The sequence below is a fragment of the Pecten maximus genome, chromosome 9 (assembly GCF_902652985.1).
Source record: "Pecten maximus chromosome 9, xPecMax1.1, whole genome shotgun sequence".
Lineage (NCBI taxonomy): Eukaryota > Metazoa > Mollusca > Bivalvia > Pectinida > Pectinidae > Pecten > Pecten maximus.
This window is the reverse complement of record NC_047023.1, coordinates 2,153,364-2,174,947: the sequence shown is the minus strand read 5'-3', so window position 1 is coordinate 2,174,947 and position 21,584 is coordinate 2,153,364. Positions and strand designations below refer to the sequence as shown.

Sequence of the window (21,584 nt, the reverse complement as noted above, 5' to 3'; positions counted from 1 at the left end):
ATACTTGTTGTTCTGTATACATATCGTTATCCAATAAGAAAGCTATGTCTTCAACTTTTAAATTGAGACCAGATCTTATAACATTGCATTCAGTTTATGATTTAATATGTACCAATACATGGCACTATCATGATAGGACCTTTCCAGAGCAAGTTCCGTATCTTTGCAACAAAACCGTACATCGTGTAATGTTACAGAATGGCCACAATATACAATTCCTATTAGGTAAATAAATACAAATAAATAAACACAGATAAAATTACTGCATTTATTTCCTTCTGAAAACTTGCCAATAAAATTTCTGAAATTCTTTATTTTTTATAACTACTTCAATGGTTGAAGGTTGATGACTTCGTATACTTTATATTGAAAAACACTTTCCCTACAGTTTGTTCATGTAAACTTAGGTTTCTACCCTGGGACTGGTCATATAGCTATATTTTCGTTGTCATCATGTTTCTTCCATCCCTGAGAAAATATATATCTAGGTGGTCAAAAAAAAAAAAAAACGTAAATAATACAGTGAGAGTTTTGTTTCATCAGTTTAGCGCCCTGTTATCCGTACAGGTAGATTAAGGCGTCTTTTACTGATTATATCAGTTGAGAGAAATAAATAGATCAATTAAAAAGGTCAATAAAATGATGTGTATGATATAATTCATGATTTATTCATAGAAATTATTATTATTTACTTCTAGGAATAACTTAACCACAATATAACACCTGTATATGTATCATGAGGATGCGATGTCGATGGTACTTAAAATTTGTGATGTTTACGTATGTTTCAGTCAGATGCTTTGTACGGAGCAGCTGCGGGTGGTCACACAGAAATTGTTAAGATACTTCTGGATAGGGGAGCCGACGTAGATAAGGTTTGTTCACTAAACATTTCAATGGAAGCTGTATGGCGATGTTATATTGTAATATCGCTTGAACAGTCACAACTCGATGCATTACTAATTTTGTTGTCTTATCGATTTTACTGCAGTAGAGACAGTTAAAACATTTATTTAACAAAAACATTTTCATTTAGGATCATGATTCTTTCTACCTAACAATATTATCCTTAGAAACATGACTAATCAGGCAAACGGGGGGACATGTCTTGTGCCATCTTGGTATAACAATAACTTGTTCACAATCTGTCATTAGATCTCAATAGATAGAAACTCGTCATGTGTTTTTCAAATCAGTATGCATGTACTTGTATGTTTCGTTGTCTGGCAAATAAATAATGTTTTTCAATGTTGCCTTGGAGCTAGCTCAACACCCCTTGTGTTCGATCCTTATCTTTCACCAGTAAGCGCTTATTATTTCATCTGATTACGATAACTTGACATTGTATATTGTCCATTTTCTCTTGAAGGGCAATCATATTGGCAGAGACCTACAGTTTTATGTCTCTTCATATGTGATTGAATGTGCTACAAAAATGAAATAATGACAGTCCTAGCACTGATACTTGTTGTTCTGTATACATATCGTTATCCAATATGAAAGCTATGTTTTCAACTTTCAAATTGAGACCAGATCTTCTAACATTGCATTCTTGATGACTTCGTATACGTTTTATTGAAAAAGACTTTCCCTTAAGTTTGTTCAAGTAAACATAGGTTTCTACCCTGGGACTAGTCATATAGCAATATTTTCGTTGTCATCATGTTCTTCCATCACTGAGAAAATATATATCTAGGTGGTACAAGAAACCAACGTAAATAATACAGTTGGAGTTTTGTTTGATCAGTTTAGCACCCTGTTACCTGTACATTCAAATCATGACGATGACGATGTCGACGGTACTGATAATTTGTGATGTTTACTTATGTTACAGTCAGATGTTTTGTCCAATGCAGCTATTGGTGGTCACACAGAAATTGTTAAGATACTTCTGTGCCAACTTTTTATAACAATAACTTGTTCCCAATCTGTCAGTAGATCTCAGTAGATACAAACTCGTCATGTATTTTTCAAGTCAGTATGCATGTACTTATATGTTTCGTTGTCTGGCAAATAAATAATGTTTTTCAATATTGCCTTGGAGCTAGCTCAACACCCCTGGTGTTCGATCCTTATCTTTCACCAGTAAGCGCTTATTATTTCATCTGATTACGATAACTTGACATTGTATATTGTCCATTTTCTCTTGAAGGGCAATTATTTTGGCAGAGACCTACAGTTTAATGTCTCTTCATATGTGATTGAATGTGCTACAAAAATGAAATAATGACAGTCCTAGCACTGATACTTGTTGTTCTATATACATATCGTTATCCAATATGAAAGCTATGTTTTCAACTTTCAAATTGAGACCAGATCTTATAACATTGCATTCTTGATGACTTCGTATACGTTTTATTGAAAAAGACTTTCCCTTAAGTTTGTTCAAATAAACTTAGGTTTCTACCCTGGGACTAGTCATATAGCGATATTTTCGTTGTCATCATGTTTCTTCCATCACTGAGAAATATATATCTAGGTGGTACAAGAAACCAACGTAAATAATACAGTTGGAGTTTTGTTTGATCAGTTTAGCACACTGTTACCTGTACATTCAAATCATGACGATGACGATGTCGACGGTACTGATAATTTGTGATGTTTACTTATGCTACAGTCAGATGCTTTGTCCAATGCAGCTATTGGTGGTCACACAGAAATTGTTAAGATACTTCTGTGCCAACTTTGTATAACAATAACGTGTTCCCAATCTGTCAGTAGATCTCAGTAGATACAAACTCGTCATGTGTTTTTCAAGTCAGTATGCATGTACTTATATGTTTCGTTGTCTGGCAAATAAATAATGTTTTTTAATGTTGCCTTGGAGCTAGCTCAACACCCCCGGTGTTCGATCCTTATCTTTCACCAGTAAGCGCTTATTATTTCATCTGATTACGATAACTTGACATTGTATATTGTCCATTTTCTCTTGAAGGGCAATTATTTTGGCAGAGACCTACAGTTTAATGTCTCTTCATATGTGATTGAATGTGCTACAAAAATGAAATAATGACAGTCCTAGCACTGATACTTGTTGTTCTATATACATATCGTTATCCAATATGAAAGCTATGTTTTCAACTTTCAAATTGAGACCAGATCTTATAACATTGCATTCTTGATGACTTCGTATACGTTTTATTGAAAAAGACTTTCCCTTAAGTTTGTTCAAGTAAACTTAGGTTTCTACCCTGGGACTAGTCATATAGCGATATTTTCGTTGTCATCATGTTTCTTCCATCACTGAGAAAATATATATCTAGGTGGTACAAGAAACCAACGAAAATAATACAGTTGGAGTTTTGTTTGATCAGTTTAGCACACTGTTACCTGTACATTCAAATCATGACGATGACGATGTCGACGGTACTGATAATTTGTGATGTTTACTTATGCTACAGTCAGATGCTTTGTCCAATGCAGCTATTGGTGGTCATACAGAAATTGTTAAGATACTTCTGTGCCAACTTTGTATAACAATAACGTGTTCCCAATCTGTCAGTAAATCTCAGTAGATACAAACTCGTCATGTGTTTTTCAAGTCAGTATGCATGTACTTATATGTTTCGTTGTCTGGCAAATAAATAATGTTTTTTAATGTTGCCTTGGAGCAAGCTCAACACCCCCGGTGTTCGATCCTTATCTTTCACCAGTAAGCGCTTATTATTTCATCTGATTACGATAACTTGACATTGTATATTGTCCATTTTCTCTTGAAGGGCAATCATATTGGCACAGACCTACAGTTTAATGTCTCTTCATATGCGATTGGATGTGTTACAAAAATGAAATAATGACAGTCCTAGCACTGATACTTGTTGTTCTGTATACATATCAATATCCAATATGAAAGCTATGTCTTCAACTTTGAAATTGAGACCAGGGCCCGTATTCATGAAACTGTACTCACACTCAAGATTTTGTGTTCAAAATAAAGTTTTGTACTCACGGATGTTGTTCTCATGCTCAAGTCGTATTCATGAAAAAATCTGTGCTCAAGATTTGAACACGTTTGCAAGATTTCCTGAGTATGGTATTGCCCATGCTCAGCATACTTTTCTTTACCATGGCGGCAGGACGTTTTGTAAATAGAGAAGTGAGAGAAGTGGTCATATAAAGGCCAAGGTTTATAATGGATCGCCAAAACCCCCTAGAGTTCCTTTCAGATCAAGAAGTGTTCCGGCGTTTTCGATCTCGGCCGGACACAATCGTATATATCGTTGGTCTGGTGGCGGATGCCATTACCCATAGAACGCTCAGAAGCGTGCCCCTTCAACCCCTGTTGCAAGTCCTTATTTGTTTGAGGTTCTTGGCGACAGGGGCGTTCCCACAATTGTTATGCGACTCTGTTAAGATTTCTCAGCCGACAGTCAATAGAGTTGTGCGGCGAGTTGTCGGTGCCCTTGCAAGAAGCATCCGTAATTTTGTCACATTCCCGAGAGGAGAAAACGGAAACAGAACAAAGCAAGAGTTTGGGGCAAGTGCAGGTTAGTCAATAATGTAACCGTCTGTTTTGTAGGTAAAATTACCATGTCTTACTACATTGTAAATAAGCATATCAGCGTCCTCAAATTAGGTTCTAGTCTCCAACTTGAATGAATCATACTAACTCACTGAAAAGAACGCCAACAGACTCCAACAAGCCTGTGGAAGAAATAACACCAACACGCGACTTGAAATGCGATATGAAGGTCTAGTTTTTAATGATAATAAAAATATTAACAATTTTGTGAATGATTTGTTCATATCCTTATTACACATTTACTATAATAATCATCGAAGTAAATGAATATTGCAAATACTTGAAATACACATTCCAACGGATATCACAGATTATCATAGTATCTTGATTTTTCACAACGCAAATTTAAAGGCAATTATGCATACATATTTCAGAGACTATGATTCCATGAAAGCTGAAGAACAGTTTATTTGTATAAAATTTTTCAACCTATGGACTTTCCCTTATTTCAAATGCAAACTGTTGCATTCAAATTTTGCACATTGCTCGAGCATTGCAATCAAACTGATCTAAAGGAGCAACTTTGTCTGAGAAGTAAATAGCAGTTATAGGAATTGTCTGGTAAATAGTTTGGGTTTTTACTTATTTTATTTAGATATCTTTAGTTAAATAGATACATCTTTATTTCAAATAATAGTATCTGTATTTAAATAGAGACATCTCTATTAAAAAGTAATTCAATAATTAGGTATCTGTAGTTAAAGTACAGATATCTCAAATTCAAATAGAAATATCTTTGGTTTTATTACATAGATCTGTATTTACATGGAATAGAAGGTAAAGATCTCTATCTAAGATACAGTTCTATATTAACACAGATATCTTTTTGAAATATGGGTATCTCTTATTAGAATATAGACCTTTAATTTAAATACAAGTATATTTAGGATTTCCAAATGTCCTAGGCTGTATAGATTATATATGCTAATTCACCAACCATAGCATGAAGTTTCACATATGGAATAAGGCACACTCCCTAAAATACGTTGAAAATTATACTTTCACTTATTTGTACCTTAATTCCTGAGATTACACAGCTCTCTTTTTGCTGTTGCACATTTAGACTTGTAAATAGATATTAGGAATATGAAGTATGAGTGAAAATCAATAATATTTATTCTCTCATTAAAGGGAAAATAAACCACAAGTACTGTTATAATCAGTGACAATTGAAGCCTTTGATATCAACTGTCATAAATTTGATAAAAATAATCGCTTATCTGGATATTATAGTAACCATGGCCAAATTCTCTCACTTAAAATATATTAAAACATTTTCTCACATTTTGACCTGCCTTTTCCAATAAATGTTGAGTGAATCCTATCATTCTTTACAGTTTACCCCCTTATTTAAAGATCAAGGAAAGACGAGGGACAGTACCATCCATGGCATAATACATTTAAATTTCAAATTCGTTTTGTAGTTTAAAAGTCCAGTAAGCTGCTTTGAGGTCAAGGAGAGATTTCTCTTGAGCCAAGTTATGTTGCTCCATTTGTATCTTCTTTGTATCCTCCTCAATGCGTTTAATTTCCAAGGTTAATCTTTGGTTGTCTAGCATCAAGTTTTCCTCTGTAAGACAGGCTAGATAAGACTTTTGTTTCTCTGAAAGAAATATATTATATAGTCATACCTGATTTAAATCAAAATCTTACAAAAAGATTCAATATATCAGTAACATCATCATGGCAGCCATTTTGTGAACAATTTCATCTTTTGTCTTGGTTGGAAATCATAATCTGTATAGAATAACAATTTGATGGGCCCCAAGTTAAGTGGCCATATGCACATACCATGTATGTAACTTTCTACAATTTCCTTGTTTGAATCCAGAGTTACTGGAATCAACTTTTATTCAGTCTTATATCTGCATACCAGATATTGGATAAGATAGTTTTATTGATTTTTGATACTTTTAAATCATGGGTTTGAAAGTATATCGTCCAAGCATATAAAAAAACAAAATGGGGGCAGTAACAAGATTAGAAAGTTTCTTTATAGAGTTTTCACATAGGATTACTTCAATTTGATATATGGAAATATATTGACCTACATCATGTGGGTGATGTCACCAGAGAATTTTAAATCTTATTAAAATCTGAACAGTCATGCAATGAAAGAGTGCCTCAACTACCTTATAAACAAGAGGCCAAGAGGGCCTGTAATGGTCACTAGGTTGGATTTGGTATTAATTGCATAAATCCAGAGAAGTTGTTACTATCAGTATTACAAGAGACCCTTTTCGGCCCCGTCGCTTAGCCTCCTTGGGGTTCAGCCCTATCATTTGTATAAATTTGAATCTCAACTAGATAGGGATGCTTCCTGCCAATTTCTGTTAAGAAAAGAAGCAGTAAAGAAATCAATTGTTGACAGACGTACACCACTATATGGCATAAACTCACCTTGGTCCTTTGGTTTCATTCTTCGGACCTGGTGAGCTTAAAATTGATATAGTTATTATAAGCACTTACTTCTTGTTGGCTCATTCATGTCTGCGCATGCATCTGATGTTGATGGGCAGGGTAATATGGCTGGAAAAGATGGCGAAATATTCAACATGACTGCTATTACTACAAATTTGCTCGTATTCAGTAATATTGTTCCTTTTTTCGTAAGTTGAAAATTCTACTGTGCAGAAATAAATACACTCTAGAATATGCTGTTGAAATCTATTTGTAGGGTTTTTAAACAAAATTTTACAGAGGAAGACAGCTAGATGTATTCAAATCAAATAGAAACAGTAGATATAAAACTGTGAAGTGTTTGTTTAAGATATTATATTGGTACATATAATACAGAAAGAAATTATTCAATTATCAGAACATTCTTGGATTAAAAGAATGACTTAACATATTAGATTATCAATAAATCAATCAAGTACTTACTACTTGAGGGCTCATAAGTGGCAGGGCTTTGGATTGTGGTTGAAGTACACTTTGTACAGGATAATATGGCTGAAATTAAAAATATTTGTGGAATTATGTTTCTCTTAAAACTGTGCAAAAATCAGAAGGCTAGCAAAAACTAATTTGGTGACAATGTACATTTGTATTTGAGAATGGTTGCTTGCCCAGTGACAAAAATGTTTGTGATTGTCTCATTTTCATTGGAAATTACTAATGTCATGAAGTACACTGTAGGTCTATAATTGTCAGCACAAAATTCACAGTGCATATTATCTCAGGTACATTCAACACTGTAATAAAATGTTGTCAGTTAATATAAATCCCACCATTTGATAGCAAAGAAATTGATCATGTTTATCAACATGTATATGTTGAAATATATTCATTATTAAATGTCACCCTGCTCAATTCTAATTCCATGGTTAAAGAGTTTTTTATGTTAATTTTCTAATGTTGGTATCCACTTTCAGTTGAATATTTAATAAAGATACCAGAGATCACAGCATGATCTACTGGGCCAACATATGACCGATCTCTTTTCTATTCTTTCCTCTTAAATTTTTGAACATTTTTTTATAACCTTACATCTGAAACAGTATATATATATATTTATATATAGAATAAAGTTGAAATGTCCATGTGACGGTAAATAATAATAAAATAAAAAGCCAAACACAGATCTGCTGTCTCCCTGGTACTTTCGCGGCTACATTCTGCCGCTCTTCAGGGGATTATGAATTTTATTCGGTACATCCTATGACGTCATAGTTTGATGACGTCATAATAGCAGGGTACATAATTTATAAAAAATAGATGCGGTAACTTGGAATATATATATACTGTATATATACATTGATGATATGATCATGTCCTATTTCATAACAATGAAATTGTATTGATGCCATTTTTCTCCATTCATTCATGGGTTGTAATATTTATTCAAACTGAAATCAATTCCTAAATATATTTCAGAATATGTCTACAATTTACCTTGACATTCAGATGATCTGTAGTCTTCAGATACCCTTTCAGTCACAGTTATAGGTTGGACTGGCAATACTGCTGAGTTCAGAATTAAATAAAAATTTAATTAGTACACCAGTTTGTACTTAATATACAGCACATTAGCTCGTACTTAATATACAGTTTAAACTATATAGAATATATTTTTATATTTTGTATCAGAAAAGGCGCTTCTAATAAGCTTTTGACAACTTTATTAACAAAATAATAAGGTCACCTCTGTCCTACACTGACCAAATCACTGCAAAATTGTAATATAAAGTCTCTTAAACTAAAATCACTGTAATAATGAATAGCTTTTTTTTTTAAAATAAAAACATCATTTTCACAAAAAGGTAAAATAAAATTTTTAAGGGAAACCTTTTGCGCTTTCCTCCCCCACAGACAATACCACACCGGGAAAACGGTGATCCCTGAAAAGGGGACAAACCTATCACTACTACCCCCCATTGGTAATCCCTTTCTTCCAGGCCTGGTTCCAGTGGCAGCCTTTTCGGGTTTTCTGCTGGAAAAGGATTTCCCGGGAGGGGGCCCCCTCCACCGGGTTGCTGGATACCGGACCCCATCTAATTTTCCCTTTTTGCTGATAAAAAACCCAAAAACAAATTAAAATACATGAAATTATATGGTTATAACAAAATTAAGGCCCTATTAAAGAAAAAACAAATTAATGTATATAATTAAAACCCTAATGACCTTCTGGTTTCTAAAAATAACTTCCAATTACCCCCTTTTTTTCCCTATAATATAAATAAAATTTTTTTTTCCCAATACGGGAAATCCTGAAACAAAAATTTAGGCCTAGGCTAAAAAAAATTTAATCCCCTTTTTTTTTCCCCCTAAACTTTTTATTTTTTTTTTAAGTCACTTGCAAGTGATTTTTTAAAAACATTGGGAAACTGGGGGAAATTTGTTTCCCTCTTTTTTTGGGGGTTTTTGAATTTTTTTCTTTTTTACATCTTTTTTTTCTCGTTCCATTTCGGGAATTGTCACAATGATAAGAAATTTTTTTTTTAAAATTATAAATCTCATTTTAATATTAAAAAATTTTTTAAATTTTGGAAAACCCTGTATAAAACCAACCCCTCCCTACGGGAACATGTTTGGGAAAATTAAACAGGGTTTTTTTTTAAAAAAATCCTTTCAAAAAATTTATAAAACCATATTTTTCCCGGGTATTTTAAAAATTTCGGGGCTGTTCTCACAATGGCCAAAAACCCCTATATGAAAACCCCCGGGTCCATTGGTTTTCTAAATTGATCGGGTTAATTTGGGGGTTTAAATTTAGAAAACAAAAAAAAAAAAAGCAAAAAACAAAAAAATAAAAGGGTTCCCCTTTAACCAGTCCCGTAAAGGGGGGCCCAAAACTAAAACATTTTATGTGACATCATTTAAATCACTGGAGATACAAAAAAAGCATTATCCATTTATTTAAATTTTAACAGCCCCCAGTAAAAACTGACTTTTTTCTTGGGTAATAACACTCAAACAAATCCATCCAAATATTTTTGGGTATACCACTGCAAATAAACTTCCGTGTTTATACTGAGGTCGACGTAAAAATTTTAATAACGTAAACAAAAAACACGGATAAAGGAATAAATGCAGGCCCCAAAAATTTCGAACAGATTCTTTTCCCTGGCAGAACGCATTTGACTTTATTTTCCCCCTTATCAGTTTAAGAGGGTTACGATTCCACCGCTTTGGCCCAAAATATATATTCCTCCCCTTATAGGCTAATTGAGCAACATAAAGACTGTAAAAACGCGGAAAAAATCAAAATTAAATAAATAGACCCACGTCACAGTGAAAAACCGGGGGAAATAATCAAATCAGCACGGGCGCCCAAAGAAAAAATAAAAACCAAATATTTTGGTTTACGGGTTGTTTCCCCAAATACTTACTTTGATATATATACCCCTGCAAAAAATCCCACAAAGTATCATTTTTTCCGGGGTGTTTTGGTTTTTTTTTTTTTTTTTCAACTTCAAATTTAAAGTTTCCAGTTATGTCAATCCCAAATTTCAAATTTTTCTTCTGTGAATTTTTTGGGTGATCCGGGGTCCGGATATTTGATCTAAAAACATTCCCCTTTGGGAAATTGTACGGGCTTAGATCAGTTTTGGGGTTTTTTTTTTCTTAAAAGGACCCCCAATTGTTAGTTTTTTCCCCTTTTTTTGGGGTTTCCCGCCAAAAAATCAAACCTTTTTAAATTTTTTGCGGTTTTTAGTCGCCCTGCTCCAGGCCCGGGTTGCGCGAAATTCCCCCGCTTTAAAGAAACGAAACCCCAAAACTAAGGGGTTTTTTCTTAGTATTTCACTGAGAACGTTTCAAAAGTTTGATGAATACCTTTTTGAGAAACGTTCTCCCCGGGAAATTTAACAAATTGGACATGACAAAATTTTTTGGGATTTTTTGAGAAATGAGTATATTTTAAAAAAATCGGGCCCAGTTTCTTAACATTGCTTTCATTTTATGATTTTAAAAAAATTGTCCCAAAAAGGGGCACTGTCATGATAGGACCTTTCCAGAGCAAGTTCCGAAACCCTTTGAAAACAAAACCGTACAATCTTTTAAAAAAATGTTACAAAATGGCCACGATATCAATTCGTATTAGAAAAAACAAAACCCAAATAACTAAACACAGAAAAAAAAAAAGGGGGGGGCATTTTTTCCTTCTAAAAATTTGGCCAAACAAATTTCTGAAATTTTTTAAAAAAAACCTTTTTTTGGGTTGAAGGTTGATATTTTGTAACTTTAAAAATTTAAAATGACTTTACCTAAAGTTTGTTAAAGGTAAACTTTTTTTCCCTGCCCTGGCCCATATTTTCTTTTCCCCCCTCATGCTTCTTCCACACCGAATCCAAAATATTTTTGGGCTGGCCAAAAAATTTACGTAAATAATAATTTTGGGATTTTTGGTTTTATCATTTTTTAGGGCCCCTGCTCCCCTGTACACCCAATTCGATGCACTTTTTATCCGTACAGAAAAATTAAAGGGTTTTCCCTTTCCCCCCTTGATTTATTATTTACAGAAATAAATAGATGTTAAAAAACCGTCAAAAAAATGAAAAAAAAATGTGTAGGAATTATTTATGATTGTTTTAAAAAAAAATCATTATTATTTACTTCTAGGGAAAAATTTTAAAACCCCACAAAAAATCCTTTTCTTAGAAATGACGATACCAAATGTCGCCCGTACTTGAAATTTAGTAAATGTTTTAAATTTTTTTTCCGCCCAAAGTTTTTTTTCCATGCGGGGGGGAGCGGGGTTTCACACGAAATTGGTAAATTACTTTTTGGAAAAGGGGGGGCCAAAGGGAAAAAAGGTTTGGGGTTAACAAAACATTTTAATGGAACTGATGGTGATTTTCTTTTTAAATATCGCTTAAACCCGTCACAACTCGATGCTTTAATTTTTTTGGTTTGGGTTTTTTTAATTTGCGGAAGGGGCCCTTTAAAAAACCAATAAAAAAACCCAAAAACTTTTACATTTGGGAAAATGATTCTTTCTCCCTTCAAACCAAAGACTATCAAAAAACAGTCCTATGGCAAAGAGGGGGACATGCTTTTTGGCCAATTTCCGTAAACAATCATTTTCCAAAATCTGTCTTTGGTACTCAAATAGCAAACCACTCGCCGTTTTTTTTAAAAGGCGAAATGCATGTATTTTCATTTTTTCATTTTTTGGCAAAAAAATAATTTTTTTTCAATGTTGAGATGGAGCTAGCTCAAAACCCCCTGTTTTGACCCTTATCTTTCCCCAAATATGTGCTTATTATTTCTCTGATTACAAATAGCTTACATTGAATATTGTACTTTTTCCCTTTTTAAAGGGGGCAAAAAATTTGTCAGAGACAAACAACCAGGGTCCTTTATGTGTGTTTTTTTTGGGCTAAAAAAAATTAAAAAAGACAGTCCGGCACGATACTTGATGTTCGGTATAAAAATTTTTTATCCAATAAGAAAGGATGTTTCAATTTTAAAAATTGAGCCCCCGTTCTTAAACCCTTCCCTTCATTTTATGATTTAATTTTAAACCAACATGGCCCACATGATAGGCCCTTTTTCCCAGAGCAAGTTCCGTATCTTTGCAAACAAAACTTTCTCGTGTACGGGACAAAAGGGCAACATGTACATTCGTAAAAGATGAAAAAAAAAACAAATAGATAAACAAACAGAGAAAAATAAATGTTTTTATTTCCCGGGGGAAATTTGCCAAAAAATAAAAACTCTACATTTTTAAAGGGTTGACCCCCTTTTAAATATTTTGTTTCAAAAAAGACTTTCCCAAAGATTGTTAAAAGAAAAAATGGGGTTCTCCCCTTGGCCCCTGGGCCCATATATTTTTTATATTTCATTGTCTTTCTTTTTTTCCCCCCATAAATGAGAAATAAAAATCTATTTGTCCCAAAAAAAAATTTAAAAATTTCATTGGAGTTTTTTCTTATCGGGTTACTCCCCTTTTTCCCTTTGTGCTTTTAAATTTCATTTTTCCCCCTTTTCCCGTACGGGTAAATTAAGGTTTTTTTACGAATATTTCATTTGACAAAAATGCATAAAATAAAAATGCAAAAAAATTTAAAAAATTATGGGGACGATAAAAGGGGGATATTAATTCAAAAAGGATTATTTTTTTCTCTGGGAAAAATTTTAAACCCCCAAAAAGGCAATACCTGTAATATGCATGACGTTTAACATGTTACGTTTACTTTTAAATTTTGTGATGATTACAGTTTCAGTAAAAAATTCCTTTTTTCCGAGCAGCTTCTTTTGGTCGCACGAAATTGTTAAGATACGGGCTGGAAAAAGGGGGCCGACGTAAAAAAGGGGGGTTAAACCCTTAAACTTTTTAAATGGAATTTGTATGGGGGATGCTTTATTTTAATTTCTTAAAACTGCACCTTCGTTAATAAAAAATTTTAAATTTGTCTCATCGGTTTTAGTTTGGGGTTTAGAACAGTTTTAAAACATTGATTAAACCCAAAATCTTTTTCTTTTTGGTTATGATTCTTTATGCCTGGTAAGATTCATTGAAACGGGCCCTAACAACTGAACAGGGCCCGTCTTGTCCTTTCGTATAAAAATAATTGCTCACGGGTTTTTTATAAATTTCCCCTTTTCAAGTTATTGTGAGTATTTATATGTTTCGTTGGTGGAAAAACCAATAATAATTTTTTGTTCTACCCCTTTATTTTTCCCATTTTTCCCAAACGTTTTTAAATCTGAACTTTAAATTTGGACATTGAAATTGTATTTTATAGGGTTGCGCTTTTTTAAGGGCCCATTTAAAAGAGCTTACCTTTAAAGGGTTTTTTTAAATTTGCAACACCCTCGAAGTAAAAAAAAACTTCCTGGAAATTGACCCTTTAGGGTGCGGATATTTTTATTGAAGAAATAAAAAAACAAATAAATATGCCCTGATAAACTAAAATGTTACCCCCCCTATCCCGTTATTTCTTCCCTTTAAACCAAAAAAAAACCCTTGGGACTAGAAGTTATTTAAATTAAATGAGTCAAAACACAGAAAATGGGACACTAAACCCGGGGTTTCCCTGAATCAGACAACCAGAAATACCACCAAAAAGGGGAACCCCCGTGGTATAAACCCCCCAAAAAACACCCAGACACCCCGGGGAAACCGGAAAACCAATTTTATTCCCAGTTATTTTTTAAAATCCAACCTGTATCCCCCAACCCGCCTGGTCTAAAACCCCCCCCCCAAAAAACCCCCCCCCCCCCCCCCCCCCCCCCCCCCCCCCACACACCTTTTTTTTTAGGGGTTTAAAATTTATTTTCATCATAAACATTTCCCCCCTTTTTGATGGAGGGGCCCCCCCAAATTCTGATACAAATTTTTAAATTTTATAAAATTTCCCAAGCCCTGGCCCCCCTCCCCAAAATTTGCAATAGGGTGCCCCCATCACCCCTTGTCCAGGGACGTAATTCCCATAAAAAAATTCAAAAAAAAACGCAAAAAAAAGGGATTTCAATAGCCCCAAAAAAGGGGTTTCCCCACACCCCTCTTTTCCAACAAGGGCCCAATTCCCCGAAAATTTTGGAAAAAACGTCTCGAAACCCCTTTTAAAAAAAAATTCAAAAAAAAAATTCAAAAATTTTTTTAATCCCCCCCAATTTTTAAAATAAATTCCCCCCCCCCCTGAAAACCCCCGGCCCGGAAAAAAAAACTTTTCAGAAAAAGAAACCCCCTAAAAACCTGATACCCAAACCCAGTGGGCCCTGATCCCCTTCCAAACCGAAAATCTCTGCCCCCCAACCCCAGGCAAAACCCCCCCCTGCATTTTGATTTTTTCCCATGAAATTCCCCGATCATTTCAAAATTTTTTTAATTCGATACCACGATGCAGCAGATTTTTTTTAAATTTGCTTATTTATCCCTTTTTTCCGAAAATCATTTTTACCACTTGCCTTATTTTGAAAAATGAATGCTATCATATTTTTATCGGAGTTTTTTTAAAATTTGCAAAATTTTTGAGCAATTACTTCACAAAAATACTGTTTTTGGGTTTCCCCGTCGTCAAAAACTTTTTTTTTATCTCATTCAAAAAAAAATAAAACCTGACGCTTCAAAGGCATAGCCATTTTTTTTTTTTTTAAGCGTCTGAATTTTGGTTGATCGAAAAGGAACAAAGGTATTTTACGTGTTTTTTTTCTACTTTTTAAGGGGTTGAACTAACTTTTACTACCCCCTTAACTTTTTCCCCCACCCCCCCTTTCGGGTTCGGGCCTGTTTCCCGGGTTCCATATCGTTAATGTAATTTTCATTGTTTTTCCCCCTTTCCCCCAGTAAACCCCCGCTACTTTTTTTCAAATTCCCCCCCTACTTAACCCTTTTCCCTTCCAGGTAGGGCCCATCCACTGGTTGAAATGCCCCCGGGTTACTGATGATTAAAATGCCCCCCCAATTTGGGAAACCCCCTTAAGGGAAATGAAAGTTTGATTTTGGGATTACCCACTTCTCATTTTTAAACGTTTCCCAATAACACAGTGTGCCCACTTTTTTCAAAAACAACCAACATTTGGTTAGATTTTTTGGGCTGTCATCATTGTATAATCCGTTCTCCCCCCATTGAAATATTCTCTTCCCCCAATCGTTAAACCATATGGAATCGATTCCTTACTTTTTTTTGTATTGATCCGTTTTCCCCGGTGAAAAAAATTTCCCTAAAACAGTTTTATTTTGTCACATCCCCTTTTTAAATGTACGAAAACAAATCTAGGAACCCCGTTTTATTAGTGTTTTGACACATGATTATTTTTTAAGGGGCCCTGTGGAAGAATTACCCCTATTTAAAACTTCCCCCGTCGTTCCCTCCAGGTTTTCCAAAATGCCATATAGGGTCGTCCACTACCGGAAATACCAGGGGTTTTTGGATGGTGACCTTCAAAAATTTCCCGCTTTCCCCATGCTCCTTTTTAAAGGGGATGCTAATTTACCCCGATCGTGACAAAAAACTGTTTTCACGAACGCATTTTGGTCTTTAAAATTAAAAAAGTTTTTGTTTCCCCCGAAGATTTTAAAAATCAAACTGAAATCCCTTTCTCTTTTTGGGGTACTGATTACACATCTTCTTTTAAAAGTTTGGGGGTAAAACCCCTCTTCCCTTGGTATAATTGGTTTGAAGATTTAAACACCAAACAATTACAAAAATTGGAACCTTCCCGTAAAGTTGGGGTTATTTTTCCACCCTTTTTTTGGGGGAACCCCGTAATTCAGGGATTTTTTTCCCTCAGTAAGGGGGTTTTATCCCAACAAATAATTATTCCCCTGGGGTGTTTTCCTTTTTTAAACCCCTTTTCCTTTTTTACACGCCCAAAAGGTGAATTCTTCGAAACCATTGTCTTCTCTTTGCCCTCTTTTGGTTATGTATCCCCCCTCCGAAATTTCTTCCCCCCAGTTTTTGGTACTGACGGGGGCCCTTATTTTTCCATCTAGTTATCTTTTTGTGGGACACAAAAAAAAAAACAGGAAAAGTAGATGGGTTCCCTTTTTTTTGGGTAGAGCCCAAGGGGCCCAAACTTGTATTTGGGTTTTTTAAAGGGAAAGGGTGAAATTTTGGGGTTTTATCGTGGCGGCATCCTAAACTTCAAACATTAACAAAATTTGGGGGGGGTGTGGGGCGGGAAATTTTCATTAAAAGAGGGATACATTTTTTTTCTGGGGGGGGCCCCAAAACCCACCCCCCACCCCAAGAAAATTTTGGATGGGACAATTTTTAAATTTTTCATTTGGGAAAAAATTATCTTTGGTAAAGCTTTAGGCTTTTTGGGGCTTCCGCTTGTTTTTTTGCCCCCATCTAAAGAAACGGTCTTTTTTTCAAAGGGAAACACTAAGGGCTGGGGGGGGGGCTAAAATTTATCAATAAAATTATTGTTGTGAACCACTTTAATTCGGGCTCTTTTCAGTAAGATAAGGGGGATATAAAAGGGGGGTTTTGGAATTTTTAAAATTTTAAAAAATTTTATGTGATGGGGAGGTGACTTTAAAGGCAACTTTTGGGGAGGGGCCCGGTCAAACAATTTTTTTTAATTTCATTTTTGGGATCAGTTGAAGGGGTTCCCGCAAATTGTATGAAAAAGGGAAATGCTTATGCCCTTCAATAAATGGGAAAAAAATTAACCACCGATACCGGGAAAAAAGGGGTAATTTTTTTCCATATTTTTCGTTCATTTCCTTTTCCATTATCCTAAACAAATAAACCTGTAAAAATAGGGGGACTCCTTTAAACCCTTTTTCCAACATCATTTTGGGGGATTTTTCGGAATTTAAAGGAATTTTTTCCCGGGGGGGTTTGGGTTTTAAAGGGGGGGGTTTGTTTTAACAGATTGGGTTTTAACAAATTCGCTTTAGGGGGTGGGGTTTAACACTAATAAGGGGGGTTTTTAAAACTTTTTCCCCGGGGTTTATTTATACGGGCGGAACCATTTGGGAAAACGAAGTCTTTTCCCAAGGGTCGCCTGGGGGGTTTTTTAAAACGGTTTTGGGGGGCCCCCGGGGCATTATGGTATACTTCTTTCACATATTCCCTTTCACATTTTATTTTTATTTTTTATAATAATTGGCAAAACAATTAAGAATAAAAATTAAATTAAGTAAAATTTCTTACTTTCCCCAAGGGGAATGCTAAACCCACGTGTTATTTATTTTAATCAAAGATGCGGCTTGTTAAAAGGGGGTGAAAAATTTTTTTGGAACAAATATGATCTGAATTCCCTTGGGAATCATAAATGTCTAAATAGCATACCGCCCTTGGTCGACTTTTGATTTTTTTTCTTTCCCAAATAAACAACATATCGATCAAAACAAAAAGTCATATTTGTTTTTTTTTGTTTTTCTTTTAAATGTTATCCCCGGGTTTTTGGGAAAAAAAACCCTTTGGGATATCATTGGCCCTTTTAGTAACTTTTCTTAAAATTTAATCGGATATTTTGGTGGGGGCATTTTAACCCAACCCCACTTTGGGGGGGATATTTCATTTTTAATGGGGGCAAAGGGGAAGGTTTTTTCCCTGTGCACAGCTAGAATGTCCCCAACATTTTTTTTACAAAAAATCTTTGCTATCGCTTTACCCCCCCTAAATCTATTTAAATTCAATGTCTGAGGGAAAGTTTAAAAAAACTGTTGAAAGTAAAATAACCCTTTTTATGGGGCAGTGACAATAAAGACAACAAACCCAAAAACTTTTGGGAAATACCCCACCCGTTTAAACAAGCTTGGGGAAACGAAAAATTGTCTTAAGGGTCCTTTGTAACTTTCCTTTGGTGGGGTTTTCCCAAGGGCACTAATGGGAAAAAGGGGGATTTTTTTCATTCTGAAAAAAAAGATTCCAAAGCTCTCAACATTAAAACTTTTCGGGGGGAAATTTTAATGACCCCCTTTAACATAGGGAAAGGGGCCGGAGGGGGGTCCAGGGGGGGTTAAAAGGGTTCCGCCGCACTTTAATCACTAGACCCTCCAACCCATTGCAGACGAAAGAGGGTGCCCCAAATTTTTGGGATCTTATCTTTTCTCTTCTTTCAAACCCTTTTTTCTTTTCCCCAAAACCCTTTTCCCATTACAAGGGGTTCTTTTGGTCTTCGCCTTTAAGAAGGCTTTTGGGTTTGTCCCCCCAAAACCTGAAAAATACCCCAAAGGGCTTAAAAATGGTATTTGCTACCCCGGTTTTCGCCCGTATTTGGGAGTGGGGACATTTGGCCCGTTGTCCGGTGCCCCGGGTCGGGTGTCTGTTTGGGTTTTTCGGCATTTATACTTAAAACCCTTTGGGTGGATTACAGCAAAATTTGGGAATGTACCCTCTTTGGGGAGGGGGTAAATTTTTAAAAGGGTGTGGTGTTAGACCTGGGGCCAGAGAGGGGGCACCAAAAAAAATTTGGTGTTATTTTTTGGGGTTTTCTAAAATCCCCCTTTTTCCTTTTACTCTTGGTGGTTTTCCCCTCCACATTTGGTGTGAAAATCATTTTTTAGGGAAAGGGCAATTCGGCCCCCCGGGGCCCCAACAGGTGCGGGGGCCCCAAAGGGGGAATTTTCGGTAAATTTTTTGCTTTAAAAACTCGGCCTCTTTTCAACCTTTCATTAGTTTACTCAAAATTTTGGGTTTTAAATTAAATTATAGGGGGATGGCAATGGGGCCTTTTCGGGATAATTTGATTTTTAGGGGGCCCCGGGGACAAATTTTTGAGGCCCCAAAAGGGCCCCTGAAAAAAACATTTTGCTTTAAAAAAATCACTTTTCCTTTTTTAAAGGGCCTTTATTGATAACAAAAAAAAATTTAGTTTAAAAACCATTTTGGAAGGGAACAAAATTTCATCTTTTTTAAAAATGAGACGGGGTTTTGGGGCCCTTTGGGGGAAAAAAGGGGAGGGGGCACCCAAAAGGGAAACACTTGGGTTAGAAATTGCTTTAAAATGGCCCTATCCTTTTTAAGGCCCTTTTATTGATTATAACCCAATATCTAGTATAAAACTTATTCGGGAGGGGGGAAATTTTTTTGGGGCTATCCCACCCTTGTCCCCCCTTTTGGGAAACAGGGGGACATTTTTCCTAAAAATGGAAATTTTTGGCTGAAATTTTTTCTTTTTAAGAGGGCGGCTCCTCCTTTAAACCAAAAAAGGATAAAACCCAATTTTTGATCTGAAACATGACGGGCCCGGCAAAAACATAATTTATGGAAATTTTTGGGCGGGTTTTGAGGAGTGTCCCCCGGGCGTAAACCCTTTGGTCAATTTTGACCTTTTAAGGCCCATGGGGTCTTTTGTTATAAAGGAAGGGGTCAAAATAGAAAACCCCTTAAAAATTTTAATTAACCTAAAACTTCTCTTCTAAGTTTTTGCATTGAAATGACTTAGATTTTTTAGCGGGATGGGGGATAAAGTGGGCTTTCCGGGACCCAATAAACGGGTAAAAAGGGAACCCCTTCGGTTCACCCCTTTTAAGGAAGTTTTCCCAAACCCTGGTGGTAACAACAAAATTATAAAATAATAGGGTTTGTGGAAAAAACAGTAGTGGGCGGGTTCCCCTTCTTTTTGTATCTTTTTTCGAAAAAAACCTTTTTAAACCCGGGCCATCATGCATTTTTGGGCACTTTTTTTTAGGAAAAATTATTTTTTTCCGGTTACATACTCCCCTATTTAGAACTTCCAAAAAATTTTAGGCGCGGGTTTTTTTTGAGTTTTTTTTTTGGGTGAAAAAAGGAAAATCATTTTCCCTCCCCGCCTTGCCTTTGCGGATAAATGATCTGAGTATAACGCGCAAAATTTCCCGGATGCAGGTTTTTTTGCTTTTTTCTTTAAAATTTTAAAAGTCATTCTTGTGGGTCTAGGGATTTTTAATAAATTTTTTAAAATTTTGGGGGTTTTTTTCCAAATTTTAAATTTTAATTTAATATAGCAAAACAAATTTCCCCCAAAAAAGGGCCTCATTCCTTTTTTCAAAAGGGTTGGGCTTTTGTAATGTGGTTTTTTGGGAATTTTGGGGCCCAGGCTAAATTCTACGGGTTTTAGGGTAAAATTTTTTTAAGGGGTTTTTCCTAAAAACCCCAAGGGGGGTTTCCCACGGGGTGTACTTTTTTTCCCGGGAATTTGGGGATTTTTCCTTTTTGGGTCAATGGGGGCCGGGGTTCTCGGGGACATTTTAAAACTCCTTTTTTTTCGTTTGTTAAAAATTTCGGGGCCGGGTTTACTGTCGCTTGCATTTTGTTTAAACAATTTATAAAACCTTGAGAACTAACTGCAAAGGGGTTTTGGGGCCCCCCTGTTTATCAACCCTTTTAAATAACTTTTTTTTCTCCTTAAATCAAAATTTAAAAAGTCTGGGGTATAAACGGGTTTTTTAATAAACCGTTTAAAATTTTTAATGTTTTCCTTTGTTTTTTTTCAAATACCTTAATTTCACCGGGGGTTGGGCACTTTTTTAAAATTTAGGGGGCAAAAAAAAGGCACAAGCCAATTTAAAGGGGCCGGGGGGGGCCGAATTTGTGTGAAAACAATGAAAAAATTACCAAAAAAATTAATTGAAATAAAATTTTTTTTTATTCTTTTGCTTTATTCTTTTTTGCCCTTAGTGATTTTAATTTTTTTTTAAATTTCCCCTTTTGTAAAACTAAGGAAAAGAATGTTGTGATTTCTTTATTTTCCCCGAAATAAAACCCATCAAACTTGTCAGATGGGAAATAAATACCAAAATATTGGGAAGTAAATAACAAAAGTGAGAATCAGACATTTTTTAAATTTAATTTTTTTTTCCCAAAACCCAAATTTACACAATGGGCATCGCAAAACCTACTTTTTGGATTTTAATGATCCAAATATAATATTTTTCGGCATGATTAAAATTTTTTTAAAAATGTGTCTAATTTAGGGGTTTTGCGGCAAACTAATATTTTTTGTTTCATGTACTGATGACAAAACATACAGACCCTCAGATTTTGTCTCAAAAAAAAACGAATTAAAGGGCCCCCATTTTCTAATCATTTTTAAATTTTCCCGCATTACCTAAAGTTTGTTCAGGTAAACTTAGGTTTCTGCCCTGGTCTATATTTTCATTGCCATCATGCTTCTTCCATCACCGAGATCATATATATTTAGCTGGTCCAAAATATTTACGTAAATAATACAG

At 35.1% G+C, this 21,584-nt stretch overlaps 1 protein-coding gene across 1 annotated transcript in view; it reads left to right on the top strand.

Annotated features, from left to right (window-relative positions):
* Positions 1-1,910, top strand: part of LOC117334798 (ankyrin repeat domain-containing protein 17-like) — a 70,091-nt gene extending 68,181 nt beyond the window's left edge. Inside the window, exons 10-11 of the mRNA XM_033894604.1 lie at positions 792-875; positions 1,857-1,910. Coding sequence (XP_033750495.1) covers positions 792-875; positions 1,857-1,910 — 138 coding nt within the window. The remainder of the gene's footprint in view (positions 1-791; positions 876-1,856) is intronic.
* Positions 1,911-21,584: the final 19,674 nt, after the last annotated feature.